The sequence below is a fragment of the Monomorium pharaonis genome, chromosome 1 (assembly GCF_013373865.1).
Source record: "Monomorium pharaonis isolate MP-MQ-018 chromosome 1, ASM1337386v2, whole genome shotgun sequence".
NCBI lineage: Eukaryota > Metazoa > Arthropoda > Insecta > Hymenoptera > Formicidae > Monomorium > Monomorium pharaonis.
In genome coordinates this window covers 7043846-7070704 of record NC_050467.1, presented here as the reverse complement: position 1 = coordinate 7070704, position 26859 = coordinate 7043846, and the positions used below count along the sequence as shown (strand labels likewise).

Genomic DNA, 26859 nt, shown 5'->3' with positions numbered 1-26859 from the left:
CGATGTAAATATCAGCATTTTATCATGCCTTCTTAAAATATTGATCATGCCAAATTTTCTACTCGTCTGGAAAATACAGAGATGTCAGAAGATATCATTTTTTGTGACAACTTAAATAAATTAATAAAATAGTAATATAAACAAATAAATAAATAATATAATAAATATCGCACACTTGTATTGTACATTTCGAGTTGATCGCACAATACTAATGGCTTTGCTTAGGTCGAGGATGGACACGCCGGAAGAAAGGTCTGGAAGATGTTTCTTTTCCTCATTTCCTCTCAACTCTCTAATTAAATTCCGATTCACGGAGCGCTAATCGCAGGCACACGCACGCCTCGCGTCACTCACAGCGGTTCTCAAGATGCACGCCGCAGATAAACGAGAGACCGGGTACGCGAGCGTTTTACGGGCCAGGTGGAATAATTACGCGGCCACCTTGAGAAGCAGGCGAGCGAATTCTGAATGAAAGTTCCGTATCGCGCATATAATGAATAGGGACATCTATCTTGCCAAGCACTCTGCGTCATCGATATACCGAACATTTTTCCTTGCGTAATCGCACAATATCGCATTAAGATAAAAGTTTGGTATCTGTGACCACAATTGTATGATAAAATAATTATGGTTAGGAGCTCCATTTTTATAGTTATTACTGCTGTAATGTTAGTGATAACTTTAATCTCAGAGCTACCAGTTATTGTGAAAAATTTTAGTATAAAATATAATGCGTTCAAATATTAATATTGCAAAAATAAAATTTTTATTATATATAAATAATCAAGATATAGAAAAACTTAAGGCTGGATAATTATAACTGAAACTAATTTTATAAGCCATTAGCTTTAACTTCATTTAGTTAAAAAATATATTATTACTCAATATCCTGAAAAATGAAAGTAAAATAAACATCTTTATGTAGAAAAAAATGCAAACACAATTATAATTAAACAAATAAACCATATTTAATATTTGTTTATTATTTACGTAATTATAAGAACTAATAGTATCAATTTTGTTATTAAAACAATTATACATATATTTTTGACATCAGAAATGACTAAATTATACTATATTAATTATATTAATTAGATTGTAATAATTATAATAATTTTTTCTTAGTACAAAAAAGTGAACGTATTGCTAGTTAAGAAGCGTTTCCATGCACACATTATTCTATGACACATATCAATAATTCATATCGCTCGTCGTTTGCATCAATAAATCGTCAGTTATCCCACGCAAAAAATAATTAGCATTTAATACACACTTTTGGATATGATGTACTGTGCATTTCTTTTTATCTATACATTTTTGTTCTTTAAAATATTGAAAACATCGTGATAAACAATAATTTTTACATATATCTACTAAAAAAGTTTAGAAACAGATCTGGATTATCAACTTTAATTCGTGCATGTCTTTTAACCAAAACATCTCGAAAATTTATCATGAAACGTAAATAATAATCTATCTTGTGCATGGATTATTTTTTTATTCTAATAATAAGAAATGTTTATTTTTTATCTTCAACTAATTCTCGTTTATATTGCAAGAATTTCACAAGCTATTAGAAAATATTGGCATTTTAATTTTAACTTTTAATTTTTTTAATTCGTTATTTATTCATATTTGCTTATTTTATTTTTTAAAATCTATTTATCATTACAATATCAATAATAATACTCAAAGCAACGTGTAATATTATTTTTACATTATTGAATAACTCAATTTTTTGGACAGGTAATATTCGAATTTTTTAAAATTCAATGTTAACTTTAAGATATAAAAGTATCTTTCCTTGAATTCCTTTTTTTTTTGGAGAATTTTTAATTACTGAAAACTTGCATTTCTCTCATCTTTGTCGACTATAATTAGTTATAATATTTATGTCCATTTTCAAAAATAAACAACTATATAAATACTTTCTGGAGATATTAAAAAACATATATAGAAGTCACTTAATAGATTTTTTTTTACTTATGAAAGGCGAATACGAATGACCTCAGGGGCTCGATTCTTGAATTCATTCGCAAGAGAAACGTATTCGCAAATTCTGTTCTTACAGAAAAGTTGGAAATTTATTGGCTTTCGTATGACTTTTAACCAATAAACTTGCAACTTTTCTGTTAGAGCGGGTATTTACGCATACGTTTCTCTCGCAAATGAATTCAAGAATCGAGCCCCTGGTGTTTAACAAGGGTCTGGAAAAAAAGTATGTGTTGACCGTTAATACCCTGAATGTTAAATTTAAACGCGTGTCCTTAAGCGTCCCGACATCACTCGATCGGTTATTGCGGGTGCGGCGAGCAAATTGCGCTCAATTGCGATCGCACCGCGTCCGCTCCGCAATGGCCGTGACATTAACTTCGTCGTCATTGTGCTGCGTTTAATTGCGCCGCGGTGCACTGTTACCCGTCCGTGGTTAGCGCACGTGCTCTCATACGTGTGCATACGGACTTCCGGTAGAACTACACGTCGCTTCCTGGTGGTGAGGAAAATCTGCGTGTCGGAATTGCAAAACATACTCTTCTTTCACAAGTGTGCGTTTTTTTCTCTATTCTCGATCTTCTCGCGAGACACTTTCGCGAGGAATAAAATAAGGTTTAAAACTTTCCCATTTCGTCGAAACGCGTCAATTAGCAAATTAAATTAAAATTCATAAAAACATTAATATTACATATTAATTATATATTAATCTCAATTTACTTCTCACTGTTATTATTTAAATATAAATCATATATATCTACATTAATATGTCATATTATATATAATAATTTAAACACAACACAAATGTATATGTATATATAAATTTGATATGTCTAATCGCCAAATAGCCAATTTATGTCAAATATGTGCAAAACGACATCATAAAATATTCTTAAAAAATTTGACAATTTATTTTCTGGATTACCGGTTTAATGTATACATATAACACATCCATCGTAAAGCGATGGCTGTGTGGTGCAATCGGCTGTTTGGAAATAACGTCTAGACGGATAGGAAATGAAGACCGGCTCGGATTTCCGATGGCACGACGATCGATCGCATTCGGCCTCCGTTTTTCTTTCATCAGTTCTTCTTACAGGATTATTCGATCAATTCAAGATAATTTCGTTAAAGGCGAAGATCTAAAACGCGATTAAGTTTCATCTCTGTTATTTGTTTTGTTAACATTCTTTCTTCGTTTTTAACTGACGATTTTTCTGTTTGCTGCAACCATTTTCTAAGTAACGTAACGTATAGAAATTATTTTCGTTTGAATATATTTCATATTTGATTATGATTCACACATACGTTATCGCTTTTATATATTTTTTTTAAATAATATATCATATTTCATGTGTAAAAGATAGGATTTCGAAAATTTTTAACTTTTCATTAATTTATGTTTTTTATATTAATGGAATATTTCGTTTTGTAACATTTTCTAATTTTAATAATTTATTTATTTGATTTTTTAGTGAGTAAGAAATGTTGTACTTTTTGCATTAATAAAGCAAGGCAAATCCAGATTATTTAATTAATCATTTAAAATGTTCTGTATAATAATTACAAGCGCCTCAATATTTATTATTCATTATTCGAATAAAAAAGTTCGACGCTATTATATATGTGTTAAATCATTAAAAACAAAAAATTTAAATATAAATATTTACTATTGTCAATTTACAATTTCACCTTTAATCTCAAATTTCGTTAGTACTTGCTTCAAGCCTCGAATGTTTTAATACATATTACAGATTTATCGTGTCTCTTAATTCACAGATAATGATATAATTCGGATAATGTAACAAAAGTACAATTTTGTATTTTACAGGTTGGCGCTTTTTGCGAGGCCAACCGTGACCGATGTAATCTATTGGCGTATCTCTTGTTCTAATGTGTAAGTCTCTAGGTTTATACAGTCGCGGTCAGAGGTTGAAGACCTCCGAGAAGGAGACGTCACTCTTTGCTCTTTGAGGCCGACGCGACGCATAGCTCGAGGATAGTTGTGCGACGCGATCGAATCTGCCTGACTATTCTCGCGATAAAAAAAAAAGCAGCATGTGAAAAGAGAATGAGAAGGAGGTGAGGAAAACGAAGAGGGCAAGGCATGAAAGGGAATGAGGAAGCAAAGTGCGGCGAGGCATTGAACCAGAGAAGATCAGAGATGAGAAATATCTATTATGTGCGAAATGTTTGGATCAATAATTTGCGAATAACCTTTAATGAAATTGATGTGTGTACGTATATGAATTTTGTAATAAAAAATTTAGGTTTTTTTTCTATGTGGTCCACAATTTTCTTTATTGTACACTGAAAAAAAGAGTCTTGAAGTAATTGGAAATCTGATAGGTTCAGTCAGATTCTGGATGATATCCAATTAATTCAACAAGACTCTTTTTTTCAGTGTACACATAAAAAAGAAAATACATACTGTAAATCACTTGAATTAAATAAATATTACTTATTTCAATTATTTTATAAGTTTATATATTGGTAAATCTGTCAAAGGTTCATAAGAATTTAAAATTTATTCAAGATATATTTGAATAAATTTGATTTATTCGCACATCTTCATTGTTTAACAATTAATTTTGTTTAATGTAAGTTTTTCAATACTTATAATAACCTATACATATATCTTAAAAGATTATTTAATATTTATAAATACATTATAATATTACAAAAAAAAACATGTTTGAGATTAATGATAATAAATTTCTGCGTAAATATTCGTCGGTATAGAGACGTGTTCGATCAGTGCGATATTTCTTGTTTGGTGCAAATCAACGATGCAAATGATGAAAGAACCGCGAATGGGTGAATTCGGAAGGAGAAATGTAGATTTAGGAGGGCGCATTATCTCGAGGCTATTGGGGGATGCTTATGTAAAAGAGCTGTCGAGTGCGATTACCTCTCGTTGCCGTCGATATCCTTGGGCACCTTAATCACGTAGTATACGTGGCCGCCGTGGGTGGTCGTCATTTTTCGAACGTGCTCAGCAACATTTGACAGCACAGCAATCTCTGAGAGGGAAAGAGAGAGAGAGAGAGAGAGAGAGACCTCTCACCTTCTCCTTCGCTCTCTCACGCTACACCGAGCGCGAAGTCGACTCTCGTGCACTCCATCGTGTTCTCTCTCTCTCTCTCTTATAAAAAAACTCGACTCGGGTCCAATCCGAAGACCACAGCCGGAACGTCCACGCTTCGCCGAGGAAGAAGAACTTGGCCGATATCTTCGCGCGGGCGAACTTGAAGAGCAACGTAAGACTTTATTTTTAAGCGCGTACGCGACATAGCGGGAGATCTGTTCTTCCTCTAACTCTTTCTCTAATTCACTCTCTCTGTCCCTCTTTCTCTCTCTCTCTCTCCCTCTCTCTTTTGCTCGTTTCTTTTTTCCTTAGAATGCAAAGAGAAAGAGAGAGAGAGAAAGAGTCGTGCGTTATTTCGAGGCTGGCCGTGGCTTGCCAAGAGGAAAGACTTCCATCGAGTGTTTTCTGTTTTGGCCGATACGAAATAATCTATTGAATGTTTATCCGGCTCTCTTCTCTGGCGTAAGAAACCAGAAGACTGATGAGACGAACATTTATATCCGGGACATTTTGAAGTTGGTACGAAGGCAAAGTATTGGTTTGGCGTGTTGGTTTTCATCATACTGTATGTACAAGTGCCGTCACAGAAACGTTAATTAAATAAGTTTAATTTTTTTTTTGTTAAAAAAGAAATAAGTATCCTTTCGCCGATTGTATGATATATTTATTTGATACGGACACTGTTAATTTCATTAAGTCGTCGTTGCTCCTACTCAATATTCGATTAATTTTGACTAAATAAATGGGTTATAAATAATTAACGATATATTAAGTAAGGCTTATTAATATTAAGTAAGTACTTACTCAATATATCCTTGATTGTAACCTATTTATTTAGTAAAATTAATCAAATATTAAGTAGGAGCATTGGTGACCTGTAAAATAGTTAAAAATTACTCAAATTGAGTATAATTTAAAACTACTTTAACAGTGTATATATTTCATTTCCTACAAACTAATAATATAATTTATTTTATCACAGAGAGAATTTTCTCTTAGAATTTGTCCTGAAAATCATAGTCGTGGAATATCATAGATTTCGAAGAATTTTATTATATACGTATTATATAATTGTAAAAATAGAGATAAAGTTAAGATTGCCTATTTCGGTTTCAGCGAATCTTTCTTTTACTATAATTTTAGTAAAATTTTAGTAAAATTTAATTAAACTATTTCATAATTTAATAAAAATTGATAATTATTAATGAATATTATTTCATAATTTAATAAACACAGATAATTTAATTAAAAATAAAATTTTTTTATTAAGCAAAACAAGATTATTTTCCAATTTTTTTATAGAATGAATAGAAATTCGGTTTCCAAATTGTTTCATCACGTCACAATTTTGAGAAAATTGCAAGAAAGTTATTTTTACGTACTTTGTCTATTATAACTATAACGTGTTGGAGGAATTTGATTGCAATAAACATTAAGCATATTGTTGGAATTTTCAACCTTTGAAATGAATTTTTTTATCTCGACTATGGTTAATAAAATATTCATAATTATATATAGTTATATATGAAAAATTCCTACATTTAACTTTTTATTAAAATTAGAATATAATTTTTGTTGACCATACTAATTCCATCTTGAATTTAATTTCAATTCCATCTTAAAATCAAGTATAGCATTAAATTTAGGATGATAAAAAATTTCTATACATAAATTTTTACAAAAAATCAGGCTTAAACTTTCGAAAATATTTAATTTTTTTAACTCTGGCATCCATTATATTAAATTTATTTTGAATTTGTCAATTTTATACATTCAGCGATCTAAAAGATCCTCAAGTTTAAAAAACTTAAAAGCTAGTTAGTAAATTATCAACGATACAATTCACCAACTTTTTCACAGTAAACCCTATATTTAACGACAAACATCTTATTAAACATAGTAGCACAAAAATTCTTTTTAGACGCTTGAAAATCTTAACAACATACTAAGTTATGATTGTAATAAAAGCTTTCTAAAATCATACATATCAGTTATAATAAGATAAGTCGGAGAAAAATGTCAGTTGGGGAAAAAAGCTTTGATTATAGCTTCTTCCTTAATAAGCGTACGTTTATGCGCAATCAGAAAAGCTAGCTTCTGATTTTATAGATGTGCTAGGTTGGCGAGAAGCTATGGCTATAAAAGAAAATTCTAATACCAATGGAGATCGATAGAGAGAGCACCCTGAAAAGGATGCTTGATTCAAATAAATATTTATTTGAATAATACTAATAACATATTTTATAGAAAATCAATAATATTTATTTAAAACAAGTAATAAAACTTTCTATAGTTTCAAAAATATTACTTGTTCCAAATAAATATTATTAATTTTTTTAGAAAATATGTTATTAGTACTATTCAAATAAATATTTATTTTAATCCTTTATTTGCATCCTTTTCTGTCAGTGCACACTGAGAAAAAAAATACTAGATTCAAATAAATATTTCTTGGAATAGTGCTAATAACATTATTTTATAGAAAATCAATAATATTTATTTAAAACAAGTACTAGTTTTCTATAATTTAGAAAATATTATTTGTTTAAAATAAATATTATTGGTTTTCTATAAAATATGTTATTAGCACTATTCAAAGAAATATTTATTTGTATCTAGCAATTTTTTTTCTCAGTGCACTTATATACATTGGAAAAGATGTCAATTTTTATGAATAAATAAAGATCTGAAAAATGTTATAATAATTTTTCGTAGATTAATTTCATAACAAAATAAAGTTATTAAAAAAAAAAGCTTAAGTATGACATCTTTCCTCCAATTCAACTTACCAAATTCGTGAGTCATTTTTTTTTGCAACTTTAACTGCAAATTTTTCAATGTTGTATGTAATGTGATAAAGCAATTTGAAAAACACATTCGTATGTTGGAAAAACTACGAGCAATAACTACTCTCTTTTTTTTTTTGTTAAACATTATAACCAATATATAACATATTCGGTTTAAATTTTATTAAAATCACAATAAAAGTTTTCAAAGTTAACGACTACCCACATTGAGGAAAAAAATGTTAAATTGACAAAAATTTTCAACTTGATTAAATTTCTTCAATTCAAGTATTTGATAAATTGATAAATTATACATTTAACTCAAATACATAAAATACTTAAACTTCAATTTAAGTATTTATAGATTTGACTGAAATACATAAATAGTGGAATTGAAGAAATTTAATCGAGTTAAAAAATTTAATAAAATCAACGACTTCTTTTCCTCGGGGCATGATTCAAAATTGAGGATGAACGGAATAATTCTAAATATTACAATTTTGTTTTACTTTCCACGCAGTGGAAAGTTATTTCTCCTACTAGAGATATTGCCCGAGGTTTTCATTTTCGCATGACAGAAGCTCGATCGTCAAATGAACCTTGCAGGCGCATAAATGCGGACAAGCCGGGATTTCGCTTCCGTCACGTGACGATCCGCTCCGGCTCCAACTTGTGTATCGGAGAACGACCTATTTTGGGAAAGTCCGTGACCCATTTTCTCTTCTCTCCGTCGCGTCGCATCACCGAGTCATCGGTCAATCGTCGAGAATAACGTGTACCGAATCATTCGTACACAGGAATTCATTCTTTGGGAATCGCGCGCGCGCGCACGCACGCACGCACCCATGCGGCGGTGGCGTTTTGTTCGCTCGTGATGTGACGGTATTTTCGAGGATGCGCGCAGAGGCAGCTCGAAAATAGCCCGGAAATTTACACGTTGAGTCAGCGCTCGAAGTAGAAATGCGCGGCTCTTCAAGCTCGCGCTTTTGGTATATTTAATGCGGCCATTCGAGACTACGTTCTAACCGTAAAGATCGTATCAAAGATTAAAACATAGAGACGGAGGGACTTATGTTCGCAACAACCATGTTCGACAAAGGGCGAAAGTAAAGAGGAGGAAATTTTTTTTAAGAGAAGTAGTGTGATATCTCGTCAAGTAAGAACACAGATAATTAAAGAAAAACAAGCGACACAGTCGTGTTCAATGATGAATGGGAGATTTTAGCATCGGAAAAGGAAGTGAGCGAAAACACGAATTCTAGAATTGCGACTCTTGTTTGCGCAACTAGTTGCCTAGTGGAATCGTACGAGCGGTATCGATTTGGCACTGTTTACGTACGCCGTCGGTACGGCTTCAGTGATCCTCGACGAAACGGCACGCGAATCAACAATAACGAATTTATTAAAAATCAGTAGATTTGATGGTAAGTTTGGACTGAAAAGAACAATTTCTAAGCTCGGTAGATTAAAAATCGTCGAGAAGACGATGGTTATGCACACTGAGAGAAAAATGTCCAACTATTGAGAACCAAATATTTTTTGTGTTTTCTTCGATATTTATTTGTTATAAAAAAATTGATTTGTAAAAACGAAATATATATTTCTATGAAATGCATTTCATTTTTCTTACACTAAAAAACTCATTTAGTTGAATCAACTAAACTCTTGTTTGGATGTGGGCAAACAAATACATTGGTTGACGCAACAAAACAATGTAGTTGTCCGCCCATATCCAAACAAAAATTTGGTTGATTCAACCATATGGGTTTGTCACTGTAGTATTACAAAATATTTCAACTATATTTTTTTGTTGCGTCAACTAATGTATTTGTTTGCCCATATCCAAATAAGAGTTTAGTCGATTCAACCATATGGGTTTCTCAGTGTATTAATTGGTTTATTTCTTAGGAATAAAATATTTGGAATAAAATATGCGCTATCCCATTAAAAAATTTTAATTATTTTTCTCTAATAAATGATTTATTTTAACAGGGCGAATTAAATGTTTTATTTCTAGCGAATAAATTATTTTTTCGCACACTGAATGTTATCTCCTTACAACAAGGTATATTTTACAGAAATATATTTTAAAAGTATATTTCAGAACATTTCAGAAATGTATATCGTTTTCAAATAAAAATTTTTATAACAAATAACTATCGAAGAAAACGTCACAAGAAATATTTGGTTCTCAATACTTCGACATTTTTCTCTCAGTGCACGTTAAAATAAATGTGGATGTCTCGAATGTAAAAATTCCAAATTGTGCTGTTGACAATCAGGATTGCTAGTAAGATTTGAAATACCGAACAGCAGTAATTCAATCATTACGTGACAAATAAAAATCACAACAAAATTTGTTCATATAGAAAGAGGTTATTTGATTCAAATAAATGTTATTAGTATTCAAGTAGCCTCACATTAAACGAGTAAACATTACTTGTTTGTAGAAAATATTATACTACTTTTGATTGAAATAAATATTACTGATTTAATATAAAACGTAAATAGTACTAATAACATTTACTTGTATAATCAATTTTGTCTCCCAGTATTTTTCTTTTTTTTCCTGGATAATAGAATTTTTACGAAATCATTATTACCGTATACGTGCGATAACTTTAAATTTTGTGTTCGTATCTTTTGCATAACGTCTTTGCGTTTATTTAATTCTATCAGCGCACTAAAGACGATCTGTGCATTTTAAAGATTGACTTTAAACGTCTGACTTTATAACATTATCAATCTATAATTCATATTATTAATTTACTATTACCAACTATAGGTTTAATCCCCCTTTATTAAAAAAAAAAGTTATCTGTTGCACTATATTCAAACAAAGACAAAAATCGATTATTATTTACCTTATTATAAAATTATGAGGAAAAATGAATCTTAAGCGGTGCCTTTTAAACGATAAGATGCAAAGCGAGTGTTTTTCTATAAGACTCTTTCGGAGAACTACCCGTTAACTCATTTAAGATTCATTCATTTCTCGGCGATGCGTAACACGCATAGAGACTTCCTCTTCTCTAATGAATGGAACTCTGTCGACCAATTAACGTATGCGCGCGTCTCATATGCGAGGACACTCCACTTATCTTCATTACTCATTGAATACTTCATTCTTTCGCCGTCGAAAACTTTCCCCCAAGTTCACACGAGCAGTAATTCCGCGTGATCACACACATTCGGGCATAACCAGTCAATGTAAAATAGAAATTGCTTTAGCATTAAAATTCTTATATTAATATAGAAAACTATGTTTATTTATCGGGCAGTATCATTTACGAATTGAATTAAAAATGTAAAATTAAATAATAAAAGTACCGTATTCACAATTTGAAAGGAATAATTAAAAATATAAATACTAAATAATTTTAAAGATAATAACAACAAAAGAATGTATAAATACTACACTCATAAAAATAGAATAGAAGAGAATAAAATAGAATTCTATTCTATTCATAAAAATATAGTATGTATTTGTGTAGGCAGGGAAAAGCATTAGCAATTAAAATTAATGCAGTCTATTTAACAATTATTGTTTCACTATTAGTGTTTATTTGAACTTACATTCTTGCGTATATATGTAAATAATAATCTTATTTTTTTATATATATAATTAAATCTCCTTTATAATAAATTTGATAATCTTAAATTTTACTTGCATTTTTACTTCAATAATATAATAGTTATCTAAAAAAACACAATACATTATGATGGCTTTGATAATAATAATAAATTAAGAAGTTCTAATGAAGTCTGAGTTTGAAGGTAATGTTATTTTTTATTTGATACTTTTTTCTTCTACACTCATAAAAATTATTACTAAATATATAATAAAAAAATATATATATACATATATATATATGATAAAACTATATAAAATTCTTTATGCAAGTTATGTTTGCATAAGGCTGTATAATCTTGTGTCATTATTTAACATTTCAAAAATAAGATGTGTGTGTGTGTATGTGTGTGTATGTAGATATGTAAAGCTCATTATTATTTCCCTATCGTGACAATAATGACAATAATTTATTTTTTTTCCACTTTTCAAGTATGAATCATACGTTAAATTGAAATCACACACATATTGATTAGTACTTCCACACAAAGAAACTCTCTTTTAAACCAGTTAGTTTAGCGTGATTATTCTCCATATTCCTGAACTTTCTCGTGTTCCTATGAACTTTCCCACCCCAAAATGCTATAACCCGACAAAATATCGATCTATTCTCGGTTCGCGACTTCCCTGTGTGTTCCTAGTCAAAGGGTAGACTATCCGCCGCTGAATATAACACGTGAAAAAGTTGGTGTACCATCCATTTCACCCTGAAGGGTGAAACGGGCTAAAGGGTGGACGGTTTTGCGCTTTGTACTCGTGATTTCCTCATAGCGAGAACAGGCAACTCTTCGCGATCGACTATTTCGGGCCATTTGACATTTTCAGCTCCCGATTAATAGCCTCGCCCTGCCTACCTGCTTACCTCGTTTAATGACGTATCTCTTACAGGGTGCATAGTGCCACCTTTCCCTACGCGGCCTTCGCGCCCAATGGTTATGGGGGTTGAACGACGACTGGGGTGAGAATATGGGTCACGGCTGTTCCCGTGTGGATATATGCGGCTTCTTTGCGGCAGGAAATTGGAGTGAACGCTTCTCAATTACAATCGAACGAGGGAAGCGACTTGAAAGCACATGTTTTCTTGATACCTTTTGATGGCAATTCAGGTTTTGTAAATGTAAATTCTTAAAAATTGAAAGAATACATGGCGTTTAAGTTAATTGCTAGTGCTATTGATGGAATTGAATATAGAAAATATTTATATCTTAAACAGCACAATATTTATGATAGTCATAATTATTCTGTGTATATTTTATATAGAGGAAAGAAATTACAAATTTTTATCGATTACGTTATTAAAATATAGACTAAATATTTTTATAATATTTGTAATAAATCTTTATGGTCTGCAATCTAAAATCACAAAGATATCTGAAATATTTTGGCAACTGTTCAAATAATTATTGTAAATGTTTCATAAATCTTTTATGAATATAATGTTTAAATAAAAATGTTACTACATAAAAAGTCCAATAATATTCAAATTTTCTGTCCCAGTGCAGAATAAAATCGATAATTTTGTGGCTAAAGTTCAAGTGTGCTCGATATTTCACTTGCAATCAAAATTTTAAATTGAATAGAAAATAAATCTTAAGGAGGAAAGTACCGTTGCCAAAAGAAAGAGAGTTACAGATCCGACCCAGTTTCGCCTACCAAATATGGGCTACCGGTTGTAAGGTCACACGGCATGGGGGTGCGTGCATGCGTGCATATACGTTTGCGCCGCGTCATGGATGCATCGTGCTGTTGTGCGGCTGCGTGATCGACTTCATGTACCTAAACCAGGCTCTCCGCGGTGCTTGACAAAGGTAGAGTGGGAGAGATACGAGAGAGAGAGAGAGAGGGATGACGAATACAATACTCAATTAACCCTCGATTACGAGATATCTGAAATGCCATGTTCGTCGCGGTGGTAAGTTTATCGCGCGCGGAACTACTTTCGCCGAATAAAACCAGTGATCTGACAAGATCAAAGGTATCGCTTAGTTCGAGACAAATTGATGGATCTGTAAGAGGGTAATTTTTAAGAAAAAGACTTTCTCATAAAATGTAGCTTTAAATCGGGAATGATGACGTTCGGAAGGGGCAACATGGATTTCGAAGAATTTTACTATAACTTTAGTAAAATTTAATCGAATCATTTTATATTATAAAATAGTTTGCTTAAATTTTACTGACAACTTTAATCAATAATCTTATTCCAATTTTGCTAAATTTTACTAAACTTATAGTAAAATGCTTTGAAGTTCATGTTGTTCCGTTTTAAGGAAAAATTCTAAGAGAAAAATCTCTCCTTCATCAAAAATTAAAGCATAAAAAATTTGTAAAATACAAAAAATATATAATCGAATTTTCAAAGAAGAGAAACCTCTAAATTAACTTAAAATCTTCAAAACATATTTGTTTAAGAACTTTATTACACCCAACCTCCAAGACTGTATAAATGTTTTCGCGAAGCTCCATCGCTCTCTGCAATAATTCTCTACGTAAAAAATATTTAACGTTCATTGCGCTACCTGCTTACCATTGTCATAGCTCGCGATTATTACAATATAATATCACTTAACGACGTTTATCGACGCGTAATTGGTAATTGATGGTAATATGAGGACCTGCGCGACCGAATTTCCCGTGAAGAAGCTTAATGAAGATCAACGAGACGGAGGGCGAGCGTCATTCAGTTGAGAGGAGGTCGTGAGAGTACGAGGGCAAAAATCATGTCACGAGGCATCGCTTGATGCCGGCCTGTCCAGCTACATCTCAATGCGAGATTAACTCCAAAGTGCTACTATAGATCAATTTTTAGCTAATTCAAGTTTAGTACCGTTTTTTTTGTTATTAAAATTTTGATTTTAAACTTTACATTTATACAGTCTTGCAAGATGGGTGTAATAAAATTCTTAAACAAATACGTTTTGAAGATTTTAAGTTAATTTAAAGGTTTCTCTTCTATGAAATTTTGATTATATATATTTTGTATTTTTTAAATTTCTGATGCTCTAATTTTTGATAAAGGAGAGAATTAAAAAGATTCAATAAGATTTTACTGATAGTAAAATAGTGTTAATTAAAATATAGTAGTTTAATAGCTTGCAACTTCTAAAAAAAGTGTGAAAAATTCTTAAAAATATTAAAAAAAAAATAAAAATTCTCAGTTTTGTGAATCTTTACTCAAAGTGGTGTTAAAAAAAAACGTCTATCTTTATTTTCGAAATGAGATTATAGATGGTTAAACAGAACTAATACGTAACTAATAGTTTTATTAAGAAAAATTGCGTTCTCATTGTTCAAGAATAATTTTTACGAGTAACATTCCAGGGTAAAAATCTTCAACGCGCCGTATTAATCGCGATCGATTTTGGAATGCTCGAACTTTATTTAAAGCAATGCAAGATGCTCTCATTTATTCCGAGATTATCGCGGTGCTTAATTTTCAAATTAACACCAAGTTACATTATGCGTAATCGAAGAGAATTTTCATCGGGGATATTAACAGGTGCATTTTAATCCCTCTATTTTGCATTAACGAGCGCCGCTCGAAGTCGCGCGCACACCGTCTACGAGGATGAGTTATTATTATCCGGTTCGTAATGCGCCTTTTTCTCAAACATGAAACGAGAGAGAGAGAGAGAGAGAGAGAGAGAGAGAGAGAGAGAGAGAGAGAGAGAGAGAGAGAGAGAGAGAGAGAGAGAGAGAGAGAGAGAGAGAGAGAGAGAGAGAGAGAGAGAGAGAGAGAGAGAGAGAGAAGCTCCGTTGAAAAATTCACGCCGCGATTGCTGCCGTCGTCGTCTCGACCTACTCGCCTCCTCGAGATACTTCCCGTTGCATCGTTTTACGCGCGGCACGCCCTCGTAAATGCATTTTTAGTCTTTATGAACGTGAGACGGTTGTCCGAAAGCAAATGCAATAAGCCACGTATCTCGGCCGTGCCCAAGGCTCGTTCCAAATGTAATTGTAGAGGCTTTAAAGAACCGACTTGCAAAATAGAATTCGTTTATTTAATTCATGTCAAGAAACATTCACTTTCGGATTAATATGACGGAAACGTTCCCTTTGAAAATATGTCATTTTCAAAATGTAAAATATTGAGATCGGATTATACAGCGTTAAACAAACATAAAGAGGCTTGCTTACACGGAGAAATTTTGCATAGTAGCATTAAGAAAAATATACTCTCGTTATTTGATAATAATTTTTACGAGTTGAGAGGAGGAAATATCAGGTAGGAAATAACAATGGCCCATATTTTCGACTCACTTTTATCGATAAAAGCGCTTTTAATCATATAGTTTACTATGTACTCAAAAGCATTTTTATCGATAAAAGTGAGTTGAGAATATGGGTCAATATCTCCAAACCAAGAGTTAGAATTTTTTAATACCATTATTACAAAAACAATCACATATTCTCTTTTTCTAATATTGAAATAAAGATGTAATATTTTTTTGAAATTTTCGAACATATAAAATTCTTTAAAGAATTTATATTCTCGCTTATATAAAATAATTGTTAAATAGAATATATTTTTCAACGATAAATAGAAAACTTGTGTAATTATAACTAAAGAATACATAATAAATAAATAAAATAATTGACTAAAAAGAATATATGTTTAATTTGTTACTAGCTCTTTTCGTGTGGGCACGAATAATAATTTATAATTCTTCGTAAATTTTTTAAGAGAATTCGCTCGTTTTTCGCAGAAGAGATTTTCAAGAAATGTCAACACTGTGAGTTGGCAAGATAAACAAAATTGACATGATTAGATCCGTCAGGCTTGGATGCCACAGAATCAGTCGATAATCCGGGCTCAAGGGCTCTCGCTCGGCGACTGTCCGACGAAAGGTGGTCGGTTCACGTTCTTACGGTTAATTAGGCAATTAGGTGATCGCGGCGATGAAAGTTCATCTCGCATGGTTCTGAACTTTCTGAGGCAGGTCACGGTTCCCAACGACCAAGTAGCCATTCCTCCCGGCCGCTATCTTTGGCACGCGTTCCGACTTGGACGCTCTCGGATCACCCCGTGTTTCGCCTCGCGGCTTTCACGATATGGAGTGGAAAATATGATGGTCGTATATAAAAGTGGCGGGAGACTTTCGACTTTGAAGCCAATTTAGAAAACGGGTTGAACATTGACACGTATGTTGACCCCAGAACCTGCACGAGCGCCACACACGTATCATTCAGCTGGAACAATTGGATATCGAGCGCGAAATACTGTTGAGGGGATAATGAAAAAAAAAAAAAGAAAACCCGATGTGTGGCACAGAGCTAAAACTAGAGGAAACGGTATAGGCATCACGTAGTATAGGCCGCTAGAAATACACACGGAAGGCAAGATGGCATGAGGAAAAGTCAATAACTGTGCGGCTTATTATTTTCCTTTCTTTCCGCGAATTCGCCTTCGTAGATTCTTCGCTCGCCTCGCCGATGGGCGAAGAGAATTTGCAGAGAGTTGAACGTCGCGCGTATGGGTTCAAAAAATTGGCACGCAATTGTGTAGGATTTCGAGGAGCATCAATTCTCTGATTAAAAGTCTCCGCTGGGAAATAAAACGCTAGGCAGGAACGGAGCAAAGAGGTTTGACCGATGATTGACTTCGCGTCCGAGGTTGTCTTTCGTCGTGTTTCGTAATCGACCGCGCCGAGACCGCGGACTGGGCTTCCACTTGTTCAACAAAGGATCTCGCAGGCACCTTGGAAATCCCCGTTGGCGGAGCACGAATATAGTGGTACGCGATAGAAAAACACTTGCCGCACGGTTTCACCAGCACGCTGCCAACGCATTACGTTATTCGCGAGGTCGTGTCGCGCGTTTTGCGTCGCAGATTGCGCTCGGCATATCCCATTGGGGGATTACGGCCAGTAGTTGCAGTAGGGTTATTCCCCGAGAAAAATCGTGCGTGACACGCATCCCCGGCGCACGCACGTGCGTCGAGAGAAAGAGAGAGATGGAGAAAGGGGTAGAGACACAGATCTCGAGAATCAAACGGTCGCGCGATGAGGAAGGAATTATATATCTTGACGATCCTGCCCTCCTCGACTCACTCTCAGTTGAAACCCCAATCGGATCCCAAATCCCAAATCGATGGAGATCCGCGCGCCAGGAATCACCGCACCGCTCGTTCACTGTGCCACCGTGTCATTGGCCTTATCACACCCGTTGTGCGCCGCGTTATCACCGCATCGTCGGGGATGCGGCGGCGATCCCCGAGGATCAACTGCGTTTACGGACACGCGGGCGAAGGGTTGCTACGGGAAAGGGTGCGAGCTCCGGAAAAGGGGGGGAAGGAGAGGTGGTGATGGCGGTGGTGGTGGTCGTGGTGGTGGGTGGTGGACCGACGAGAAAGAAGTACGGGGATTACGGAGAGAGACAGAGAGAAAGAGAGAGAGACAGAGAGGAAGAGAGAGCGCGCACGCGAGATCGTCCACCAATGCAGCCGACAGCACGACTGGCGGCGACGGCAGCCTCACCGCACCTCTGCACATCCACCCACGCTATATCGATCTCTCCCTCGTCCTCCTCCACCTCCCGTGTCGCGCCCTCGCCTCCCTCCTCGCCATACTTCTCTTTCTCTCTCTCTCTCTCTCTCCGGTACTCGCGCGCATCGGGAAACGCAGTGTGTCGGTGCTGAGCGCTGCTGCTGCGCTGGTATCGCTCCGCGATTCGGCGAGGCCGGGGCATCAGCGAATGGCGGTGGCGGAGAAGAAGGTGATGCTGACGATGGTGGCGGTGGCGGCCGGTGCAGAGAACTAACTTGGGCTCGGACCCGAGTGTTGCATGTTGGAGATAGACACGAGGAATAGATACGTATGTATGGGTGAATGGATGGCGGAACTGCGATGTGTATGTGTGAGAGGACGACTGGGGTAATAGAAGTAGCCGAATGGGGGTGGACGATGCATCCCGGACGTACAGGGTGCATCCGAAGAGATACGCGCGACCTCCTCGTCTACGCGGATCCTTCGGACGGAGATCCGAAATCGATTTCTACTCCGAGTTTTTCTTCTCGACATTTTCTCGACATTTCTAAAGTTGAATGTCTCAATGCTTACGCGTTATCGTTAAAAAATTTATGTAGGTAAACTGCGTTTCTGCGTGATTAAATTTATTGTCGCAAAAATTATACGGAATACCGATCCTTGAAATTTTTTAAGAGGTTTAATGAAAAAAATCTCGTGTAAAAGCCTCCTCCATTATTTTTTACAATATGAAAAAATACGCTAGAAATAAAAAATCATGCGAGACCCACAAAACATAAAAATATACTCAGTACATACATTGTACATACATTTATGTATATTACATATTCCAGGTATATACTTTCTTCATGTAATTTATATACAATGGATGTGAAAAGTATATGCAAATGAAACCGGGTTAATGTACATAAAAAATCCATAGTATATACATATGTATATAATATGTATATTGTATGTATTTATATTCTGTATATACATTTTTATATGTAATATGTATATATTATGTATATACATAAAAATATACTCAGTACATACATTGTACATACATTTATGTATATTACATAATCCAGGTATATACTTTCTTAATGTAATGTATATACATTGAATGTGAAATGTATGTGCAAATAAAACCGGATGTGTATCTAAATATACCCCACAAAACAATTTGATATACAATGTATATATTATGTATATACATTTATGTGTGTTGTATATACTATGGTTCTGTATTACACCGTACATCCATTGCATATGAAATGTTACAAGGAAAATATCCATTGCAGATCGGAAGTATATACACATGTATATGATTCGTATATTACATGTATATACATAATGTATGTCCATTTATCATTCATTTTATATACATAACATGAACATAGAATGTACATAATACATGCATAATATTATACATATGTCCATAGTATATATACATAAGATGTACATAGAATATACATGATACAAATTTGTGGAGATTGTGTGTTGGTACGGTACCGTACTCGAGGCACGGTAGCTAATAAAAATGAGATTCGAGATCTGATTGCGGAGTTGCAAGTAACCTCCTTATATATGCAAGAGAGAATCACTTGACTCCGGAGAAAGGGCTAAGTTGCACCGTCTAGCGGTGATTGCGAGAATTACTTCTTACACGTGAGCGTACAAGTTCATGTTATAAAGGAAAAATATCTTGCATATGAAATGTATATACATTTAACATTGTGCGCTGTATATACATACTAAATACATTAATGGATATGCACTTTATATACCATAATGTATATTCGAATCATGTATGTGAGATGTATATACATTTAACATTGTACGCTGTATATACATATCAAATACATTAATGGATATACACTTTATATACCATAATGTATATTCGAATCATGTATGTGAGATGTATATACATTTAACATTGTGCGCTGTACATACATATCAAATACATTAATGGATATACGCTTTATATACTATAATGTATATTCAAATCATGTATGTGAGATGTATATACATTTAACATTGTGCGCTGTATATACATATCAAATACATTAATGGATATACACTTTATATACTATAATGTATATTCGAATCATGTATGTGAGATGTATATACATTTAACATTGTGCGCTGTATATACATATCAAATATATTAATGGATATACACTTTATATACCATAATGTATATTCGAATCATGTATGTGAGATGTATATACGTTTAACATACAAGATATTTTTTTCACATTATGGAAAAAAAATGCATATACATAGAATATCCGATGTTATATGGGGAGTTTCAATTTAAATTAATTTTTGTATGAATACAGTATTTTATGATAAATAAAAAAAAGTTCTTCAACAAATCTATAATTACGCGAATGATAAATTCGTTAAGGAATTTTACGACGATGTAGACAAATTTAGTCGCAGACACATCTTTGCTTGCATTAGCAATTAGAGACCTCGTACAAGATGTGTATGCACGATTTTACGTAACATTTTGTCGAGTAATAATGCTGATACGCTGCAAGTGTATAATCATGCGCAACCGATCGAACGTTGCACCGTTCGGGAGAATAGAACGCGCAGACAAAAATCGGGATGCTTTCGAACGAGAAGCTAATACTCGACCGGTTCTCTGGGTGCCTTCTTCTGCTCTCTTCCATTCTGGTATCCATCTTATCGGCGGACGAATTATGCAAGGGTAAAACATGAGGATTCGCCAGGAAAATATCTCAAGGGATAAACGTTCAAAAGATGACGATCGCTAAGAGAGGATAATAAAGTTTTGAAATAAATATAATTTTTGTTCGTTATATTATTTCCTCGAATTATTGCCGACGAAATAGCCTCGCAGAGAAAGAAGAATACTTTTTTGAGAACATCTTTATTTTCGGAATGTTAATTAAAATAAGATTATGTAAACAAACTTAATTTATATAAGAAATGGTGTATAATTTTATTTAAAAAAATTTATTTTTATTTCTCTCTCTCTCTCTCTCTCTCTCTCTCTCAATAATAATTTTCATGATTTGTAAGGGAAAAAAATAAGAAAACAACAAATCTTCAAATAAAAAATTAGAATTTTTTAATACTAAATATTATTATTAAAGTAGCCATATTGTGATCTTTAAGCCCGGCTTCCTCGCAGTGCGATACTGTATTATATTACATATGACATGAGAGAAGTAATATGCAATAAATTATTGGTTATACGCGGCTTTATTTCTTAGTTTCTCCTTAGATATTTAATTTTGTGAGATAAACGGAGACATTTCACCAAAATCTATCACGACACTTTTAACATACAGCCGAGAAATGTGTTCCATTAATAAAGAAAATATTTTACACTTCTGCACTGAAAAAAAACTTTTTGTTGCTAAAACAAAAGGAGGGATAGCTAAAAAAAACAGTTACCATTGCAAATTATTTGTTATTTTAAGAAACATATTGTCTGAGATACAAATCACATTTGTTCACTTAGAGTTCAATGGTTACAACAGCAAATCAAACGTAACAAATTTGTTCTTACAACAGAGTTATTTGCCGTCCCACATCAATAAATCATTTGCTACAGTAGCTTCTGTCTTGTTAATTTAACAAAAATATTTCTCTCAGTAATATCAGACAGACGTCTCAGTTTATCGGATGTTTTACAAGTTTCAGAGTTACGAAACTATTATATTTTTAAGAAAAAAAAGTATTGCAGTATTACAAATTTATTATATATTTAAAGGAAAAATAAAAACTGTACGTAGCATTATTTATAACATATTATTTCTCGCCTCTGATGTCATATAAGTAAACCAATATCGCAACGAGAAAATCTTTAAATAATTATTATAATACTAAAATAAAAATATATTTTATTTATACTATCAATTTCTTTAAGATCTATATAAACAAATAATTATCATATACTATAACATATGATTATAATTTCTTGCTTATACTATATTAACAATGATTTTGCTAAATAAAATATATTAGTTTTAATTTAATACCAATACTTTTTTCTGTGATACTATGTAAATATAAAAATTTTTATAAACCTTCAAAGGAATTTAATTTCATATTACATATATACCATTAAGAGTTTCGAAAAACTTCGAGCCAAGATATTACGAAATTACAATTTATACGGAGGCGCTTAACGTCCTCGTTACTCCGCCGACTTACACTATGCTCGTTTGACAAAAGAAATCGTTGAGAAATTCACACCGTGTGCGGGCTCGTAATGTCGTAATAGCGAGAGCGACATAGGACAGTTTTAATGCGTAATAGTTACACAGTACCACGTGAACAGGCGGTAACCGCGGAGAACCATCGTAAACAGTTTGGTAGCGCGGCGGTACCAGTCGACGGAGACACAAAGGGGCGCGGTGGGGGCTGAGAGAGAGAGAAAGGAACGTCACTTCCGGCCCATTAAGATCATCAAGGGTCGCGCGAATCGTGCACGGGAGGCTAATTATTCCAGGGACAGTGTCTCTCATCTTCGATTATTTCCGCGCTCTCGTCTCCCCCCCCCCTCCCTTTGTCATTTTAATAATTTTACATTTTTTTTACTCATGAGGAAATAACGCGTCGAAACCCCTACAGAGATTTGATACTGGCAGAATTAAATTAGCCGGTGATTAATTACTTGTTTCGAGCATAAAAGGTACTAACAACAGTCCTTTTAATACTCGAAATGAGCGATTAATCACTGTCAATATTAAATTTCTTTAAGTAAAGACGATAAATAACTCATCAAAAGATTTAATGCAACTAAATGCAGAAAATATCCTTTTCGAAAATGTTTTCAATTTTTTTTAACCGTCCCTCCCTCTCTTACCGTTTTGATTGGTTAATTTAAAGATATTCTAATAATTTTATAACTTTTACATTCATGCAAAAATGTCTTTAAAGTTTATTAGATCGCAAGGCGCGATTTCTTTCCAAAATAATTCTTAATTAGTTTCTTTTCCGATATATTCGGTGATACTTCAATTGATCCCATAATCTAGCGATTTAAGGGGATCCGTGAGTGACAGAGTTACCGACATATTTTTGGGAACTTGGACTTTCGAATTGGAATAACAGAATACAAAATCCTTTTACAGGATTAAAGTACGCACAAAAATAAAGGGGGCGACGTACGATTTGTTCTGATAAATAAAAAGATTGTTATTTATTAGTCATCTAACGATAATATTTGCTTTATACGAAAAATCTGCAGTTTATATGTATAAAATAATCACGTCGCCCCCCCCCCCTCCCTAAAAAAAAACTCTCAGGAATAATATCGTGCAATTAGAAATAAGATTAGAAGCCTAGAAAAAAAGATTTGCATTCCGCAAATTGGAAAATAAAAAACGAAAATTTAGGTTATGTATACGTAAAAAGTCGATAAGTAGAGCAATATGAAAAAAACTTTTTTCGTTCTAAATATAAAATTCATAGATTGATATTAATATGTGTACTTTAATTCTGGAAAAGAATTTCTCAATACAGGAAATCCATATGAAATCTCATTAATGATGTACATGAATGACTCTACATTATCGACCTCGATCAAATTTCAAAGGCACTCCAGGATCCCCTTAAATTTTAATTGAAAAAAATCAGATTTGAAGAGCTCTTTACCTGATCTGCGTGTGGTAGGCAGGCGTGGTATGCTCCGTGTGCGTGGTCAAAAGTTCCGCAGGATTGTTGGCCATGTTTAGCGGGTGTCCTGTCGAGTGCGTGATTGGCTCTAGCAAGAGAACGCCTGGCGTCGCCGGCGACGGTTGCGGACCCAACAACGAGACGCGTACTTTTTCTCTACCTTCGCTGAAATAATATTAAAAAAAAAAAAACGTACAGTATTAGTACAAAAGTGAAAGAAACATGTGTATAAAATTTATATTCAGGCATTGCTCATAAAAGTATTTAATTTTGAGATATTAAAATGCTTTTTTTAATCTTCGTATCTTTAAATAATAAAAAAATATTTTAGTTTTAAACGATGTGTTTAGATTTAAAACACAAATCACTTAAAATTGAAAAATCTTTAGCAGCTTTAAATATTTTAGCGTTTTTTAGTATAAACACCGTTTAAAACTGAAACATTTTTTAAAACAAAAAACAAAAATAAAACATTTTAATGTCTTAAGATTACACATGTGTTTTTGGAGTGCAATCAAAGTGTATTTTATATTTTTAATATCTATGTACAGACATATTTGGGGGAGATATAACAGTTTTTAATAATTATATTGTATACACTAAAGATATTAACAAATGCCGTTGGGAAAAAAATTGTTTCGTGATAATGCGATTTACAAGCTATTCGTCTCTCTATATCGCATTTTTCATTAAAAATATAGCGTTTAACGATTTGTATTCCGAGAATCAGCGAGTTTCAAATAATAAAGGGTGGATTTCCGCCAGTCTCGCGAGCCTCGTGGAAAAAAGGTAGCAAAATTTAACGATTTAACTTCCGCTTTTGTCGCCACGCCCCCTTGCGTGTCCTATCCTCGCAGAAACATGTAGCAAACTGCCTCTAAAACGTCCGTCGTGCACGCACGTGTGTGACTCTCATGTACAAAGCGTCTAATCTGATTGGTCAACATATCGAGCAATAAGTTAATTTTTTTCACAATTTTACAAAAAATTAATCAAGACTTTCAGAAATCTCTTTTGTTATATATGTTCCTCAAATTAGAATTTTATATTTTTAGTAGTTTGATTTAAAAAATAGACTGATCTCATCAGTGTTTAAATTACATATACATATACATATACATATATTGTATGTTATTATAAAAATGCGGAATTATTCCGCGTCAAGTATACGTGAAGAGCGAGATTATCTGTGTACCAAAGAGCAGTGATGCCAAATGGAAAATGCGGTCCAAAAAGTAAATGAATAAGATGCCTGTTCAAAATCCGACTTGCGAGCTAAGCTAAAGAGCTTCGAAAAAAATTATAAGCATATTATAAAATTACATTATTACATTTTTTGTCTAACAACTTTTTATACTACGCATGTACTCAGCGCCTTTTTAAAAATTATTTTTTAAAAAGTTTTTATAAATAATTTATAATATATATGAAAATATTATAATATATATATTAATCCATTTATACTATTATACATACATATATGTATATTAATCTTAAAGTATTCATATGTTTCTCTTTACACTAACACTTTATATGCAAATTTACCCAAAGATAGAATAAAAAATTTTGTTACACTTTTTTCTATTTTATAAATTGCAAAATGTTAAAATGACTAAACTAACATTATTTTTATACATACAAAATCTTAATTAATGTTATTTTAAGCTATTAAAATTTTAACAACAGAAATTGTACTAAACTTTAATTAGCATTTGGAAAAATGGAAATTTAACAGCAGCATTTCAGGATTAATATTATACAATAATATTAACCCTCAGGGGGCATTAAAAAACTCCTGATTTGGGCACACATGGGTTTCCCTAACCCTGTGGTTTTTATTTACGTGTATCTCTGATTCATATACACTAATTTTAAACCTTTTTTTCAATCGATAGTTTGATGAAGAAAATCTGATGAAGAAAAAGAATATTTCAGTTAAAAAGCCAAAGAAGTTATAGAACAAGAGATATTTTGCAAAAACCAAAAGTAGATTTTTAGAAATGCCGCAACTTCAAAAATTTATCCGGGTTACGCTAATCCAGTGTGCACTTTGAAGGTTAAAACTCAAATTATAAATTGATATAATTGATATTATTATATGTGTGTGTATTTTTTCTCAATTCTAACTTACGCCTGGAGGCGACAAGTTCCGAGTCGTCTGCAAGCGACAAAACGTAAGTCGGTCGTCTGATTGCTTATTTGCTGCTTACATAACTTACCGACGACGTCATCGACGTTACGCGATGCAGCCAGACGTCGATGTAACGACAGATCGCAGGGAGATTGCGAGACGAAATACATTTTCGCGAAAAACATGTAAAGAGCCGTGAAGGGATTCACCGTTACGCGAGGTAACTCGAAAGCTTCGTAAATTTTGCTCTTTAACGTCATTTTCAAGTAATAAATTTGGAGATAAATAGTTTTCCCAAAATATATATATATATATACATATATGGGGTTATAACCCACTTTGAAGACCACGACTAAGTTATCAAATTATTTTGATCGCTCACAACCCTAATTTTACGTTTATTTTTTTAAATTAGCTCTGTATAAAAAATTGCAATTAGTTATTCTATATATCTCAAAGATCTTTAAGTTATACTAATCAAATCTCTCCATTAGTTCCGTCGGTATATCCAGTTACGAAAAAATAATTTTTACTTAAAAACAATCTACATAATTCGATTACTTAATCGTAGGACCCAAAGTGGGTTATAACCGTATTTTGGGAGAACTATGTATTTTTCCCAGAGGTGTAAATTGTAATGTCAAATAAGCTATTTGCTGTTAGTAATGGACCATTAATCTTTAAGACAAAGGCTCGTGTTCAATTTAATGTAAAATCAAGCCCCTTTGTCGTAAATTTATATTTCCTCTCCTCGTTTCATCTCAGCACCTTGGAACTGGGACAATGAACATCGCTCTCTGACGTGAATGGAAAAACAAGGGAAATGTCGTGCATGAGATACAAACGTTTTCCCTTCTACCATGCACGCCGCGCCGTGCGAATGATATCGGTTTCAATTTCAAGATATTGATTCTGCGTATATTTAGTTTGTTCGATCTTTTCGCAAATATATATATATCGTTCCTCGTAATTTATTAACGCGTCGCTGCAAACGTACGACTATATCGGCCAGCCTTGTCGTTAAAGCGGCTTCACGAAAATTGGTGAAATTTCAAGTCGGTTCAAGTGTGCGTTTATCCTCAAAATTGACATGTAACCGGAGTACG

General features: G+C 33.3%; 1 protein-coding gene and 2 long non-coding RNA genes across 8 annotated transcripts in view; all 3 read right to left on the bottom strand.

Moving 5' to 3' along the window:
• LOC105831535 overlaps positions 1-26859 on the bottom strand; it is a 125815-nt gene that overhangs the window by 10639 nt on the left and 88317 nt on the right. For all 6 annotated transcript variants that reach the window (XM_036293831.1, XM_012671722.3, XM_012671721.3 and 3 more), the window contains one exon: positions 23602-23787. In XM_036293831.1, coding sequence (XP_036149724.1) covers positions 23602-23787 — 186 coding nt within the window. The remainder of the gene's footprint in view (positions 1-23601; positions 23788-26859) is intronic.
• On the bottom strand, positions 1662-4574 carry LOC114254847. The gene is made up of 2 exons (XR_003626148.2): positions 2240-4574; positions 1662-2022 (listed from the first exon to the last, which is right to left on the bottom strand). It is a non-coding gene; the product is annotated as an uncharacterized LOC114254847 (long non-coding RNA).
• Positions 9828-13317, bottom strand: LOC114254850. The gene is made up of 2 exons (XR_003626150.2): positions 13104-13317; positions 9828-12585 (listed from the first exon to the last, which is right to left on the bottom strand). It is a non-coding gene; the product is annotated as an uncharacterized LOC114254850 (long non-coding RNA).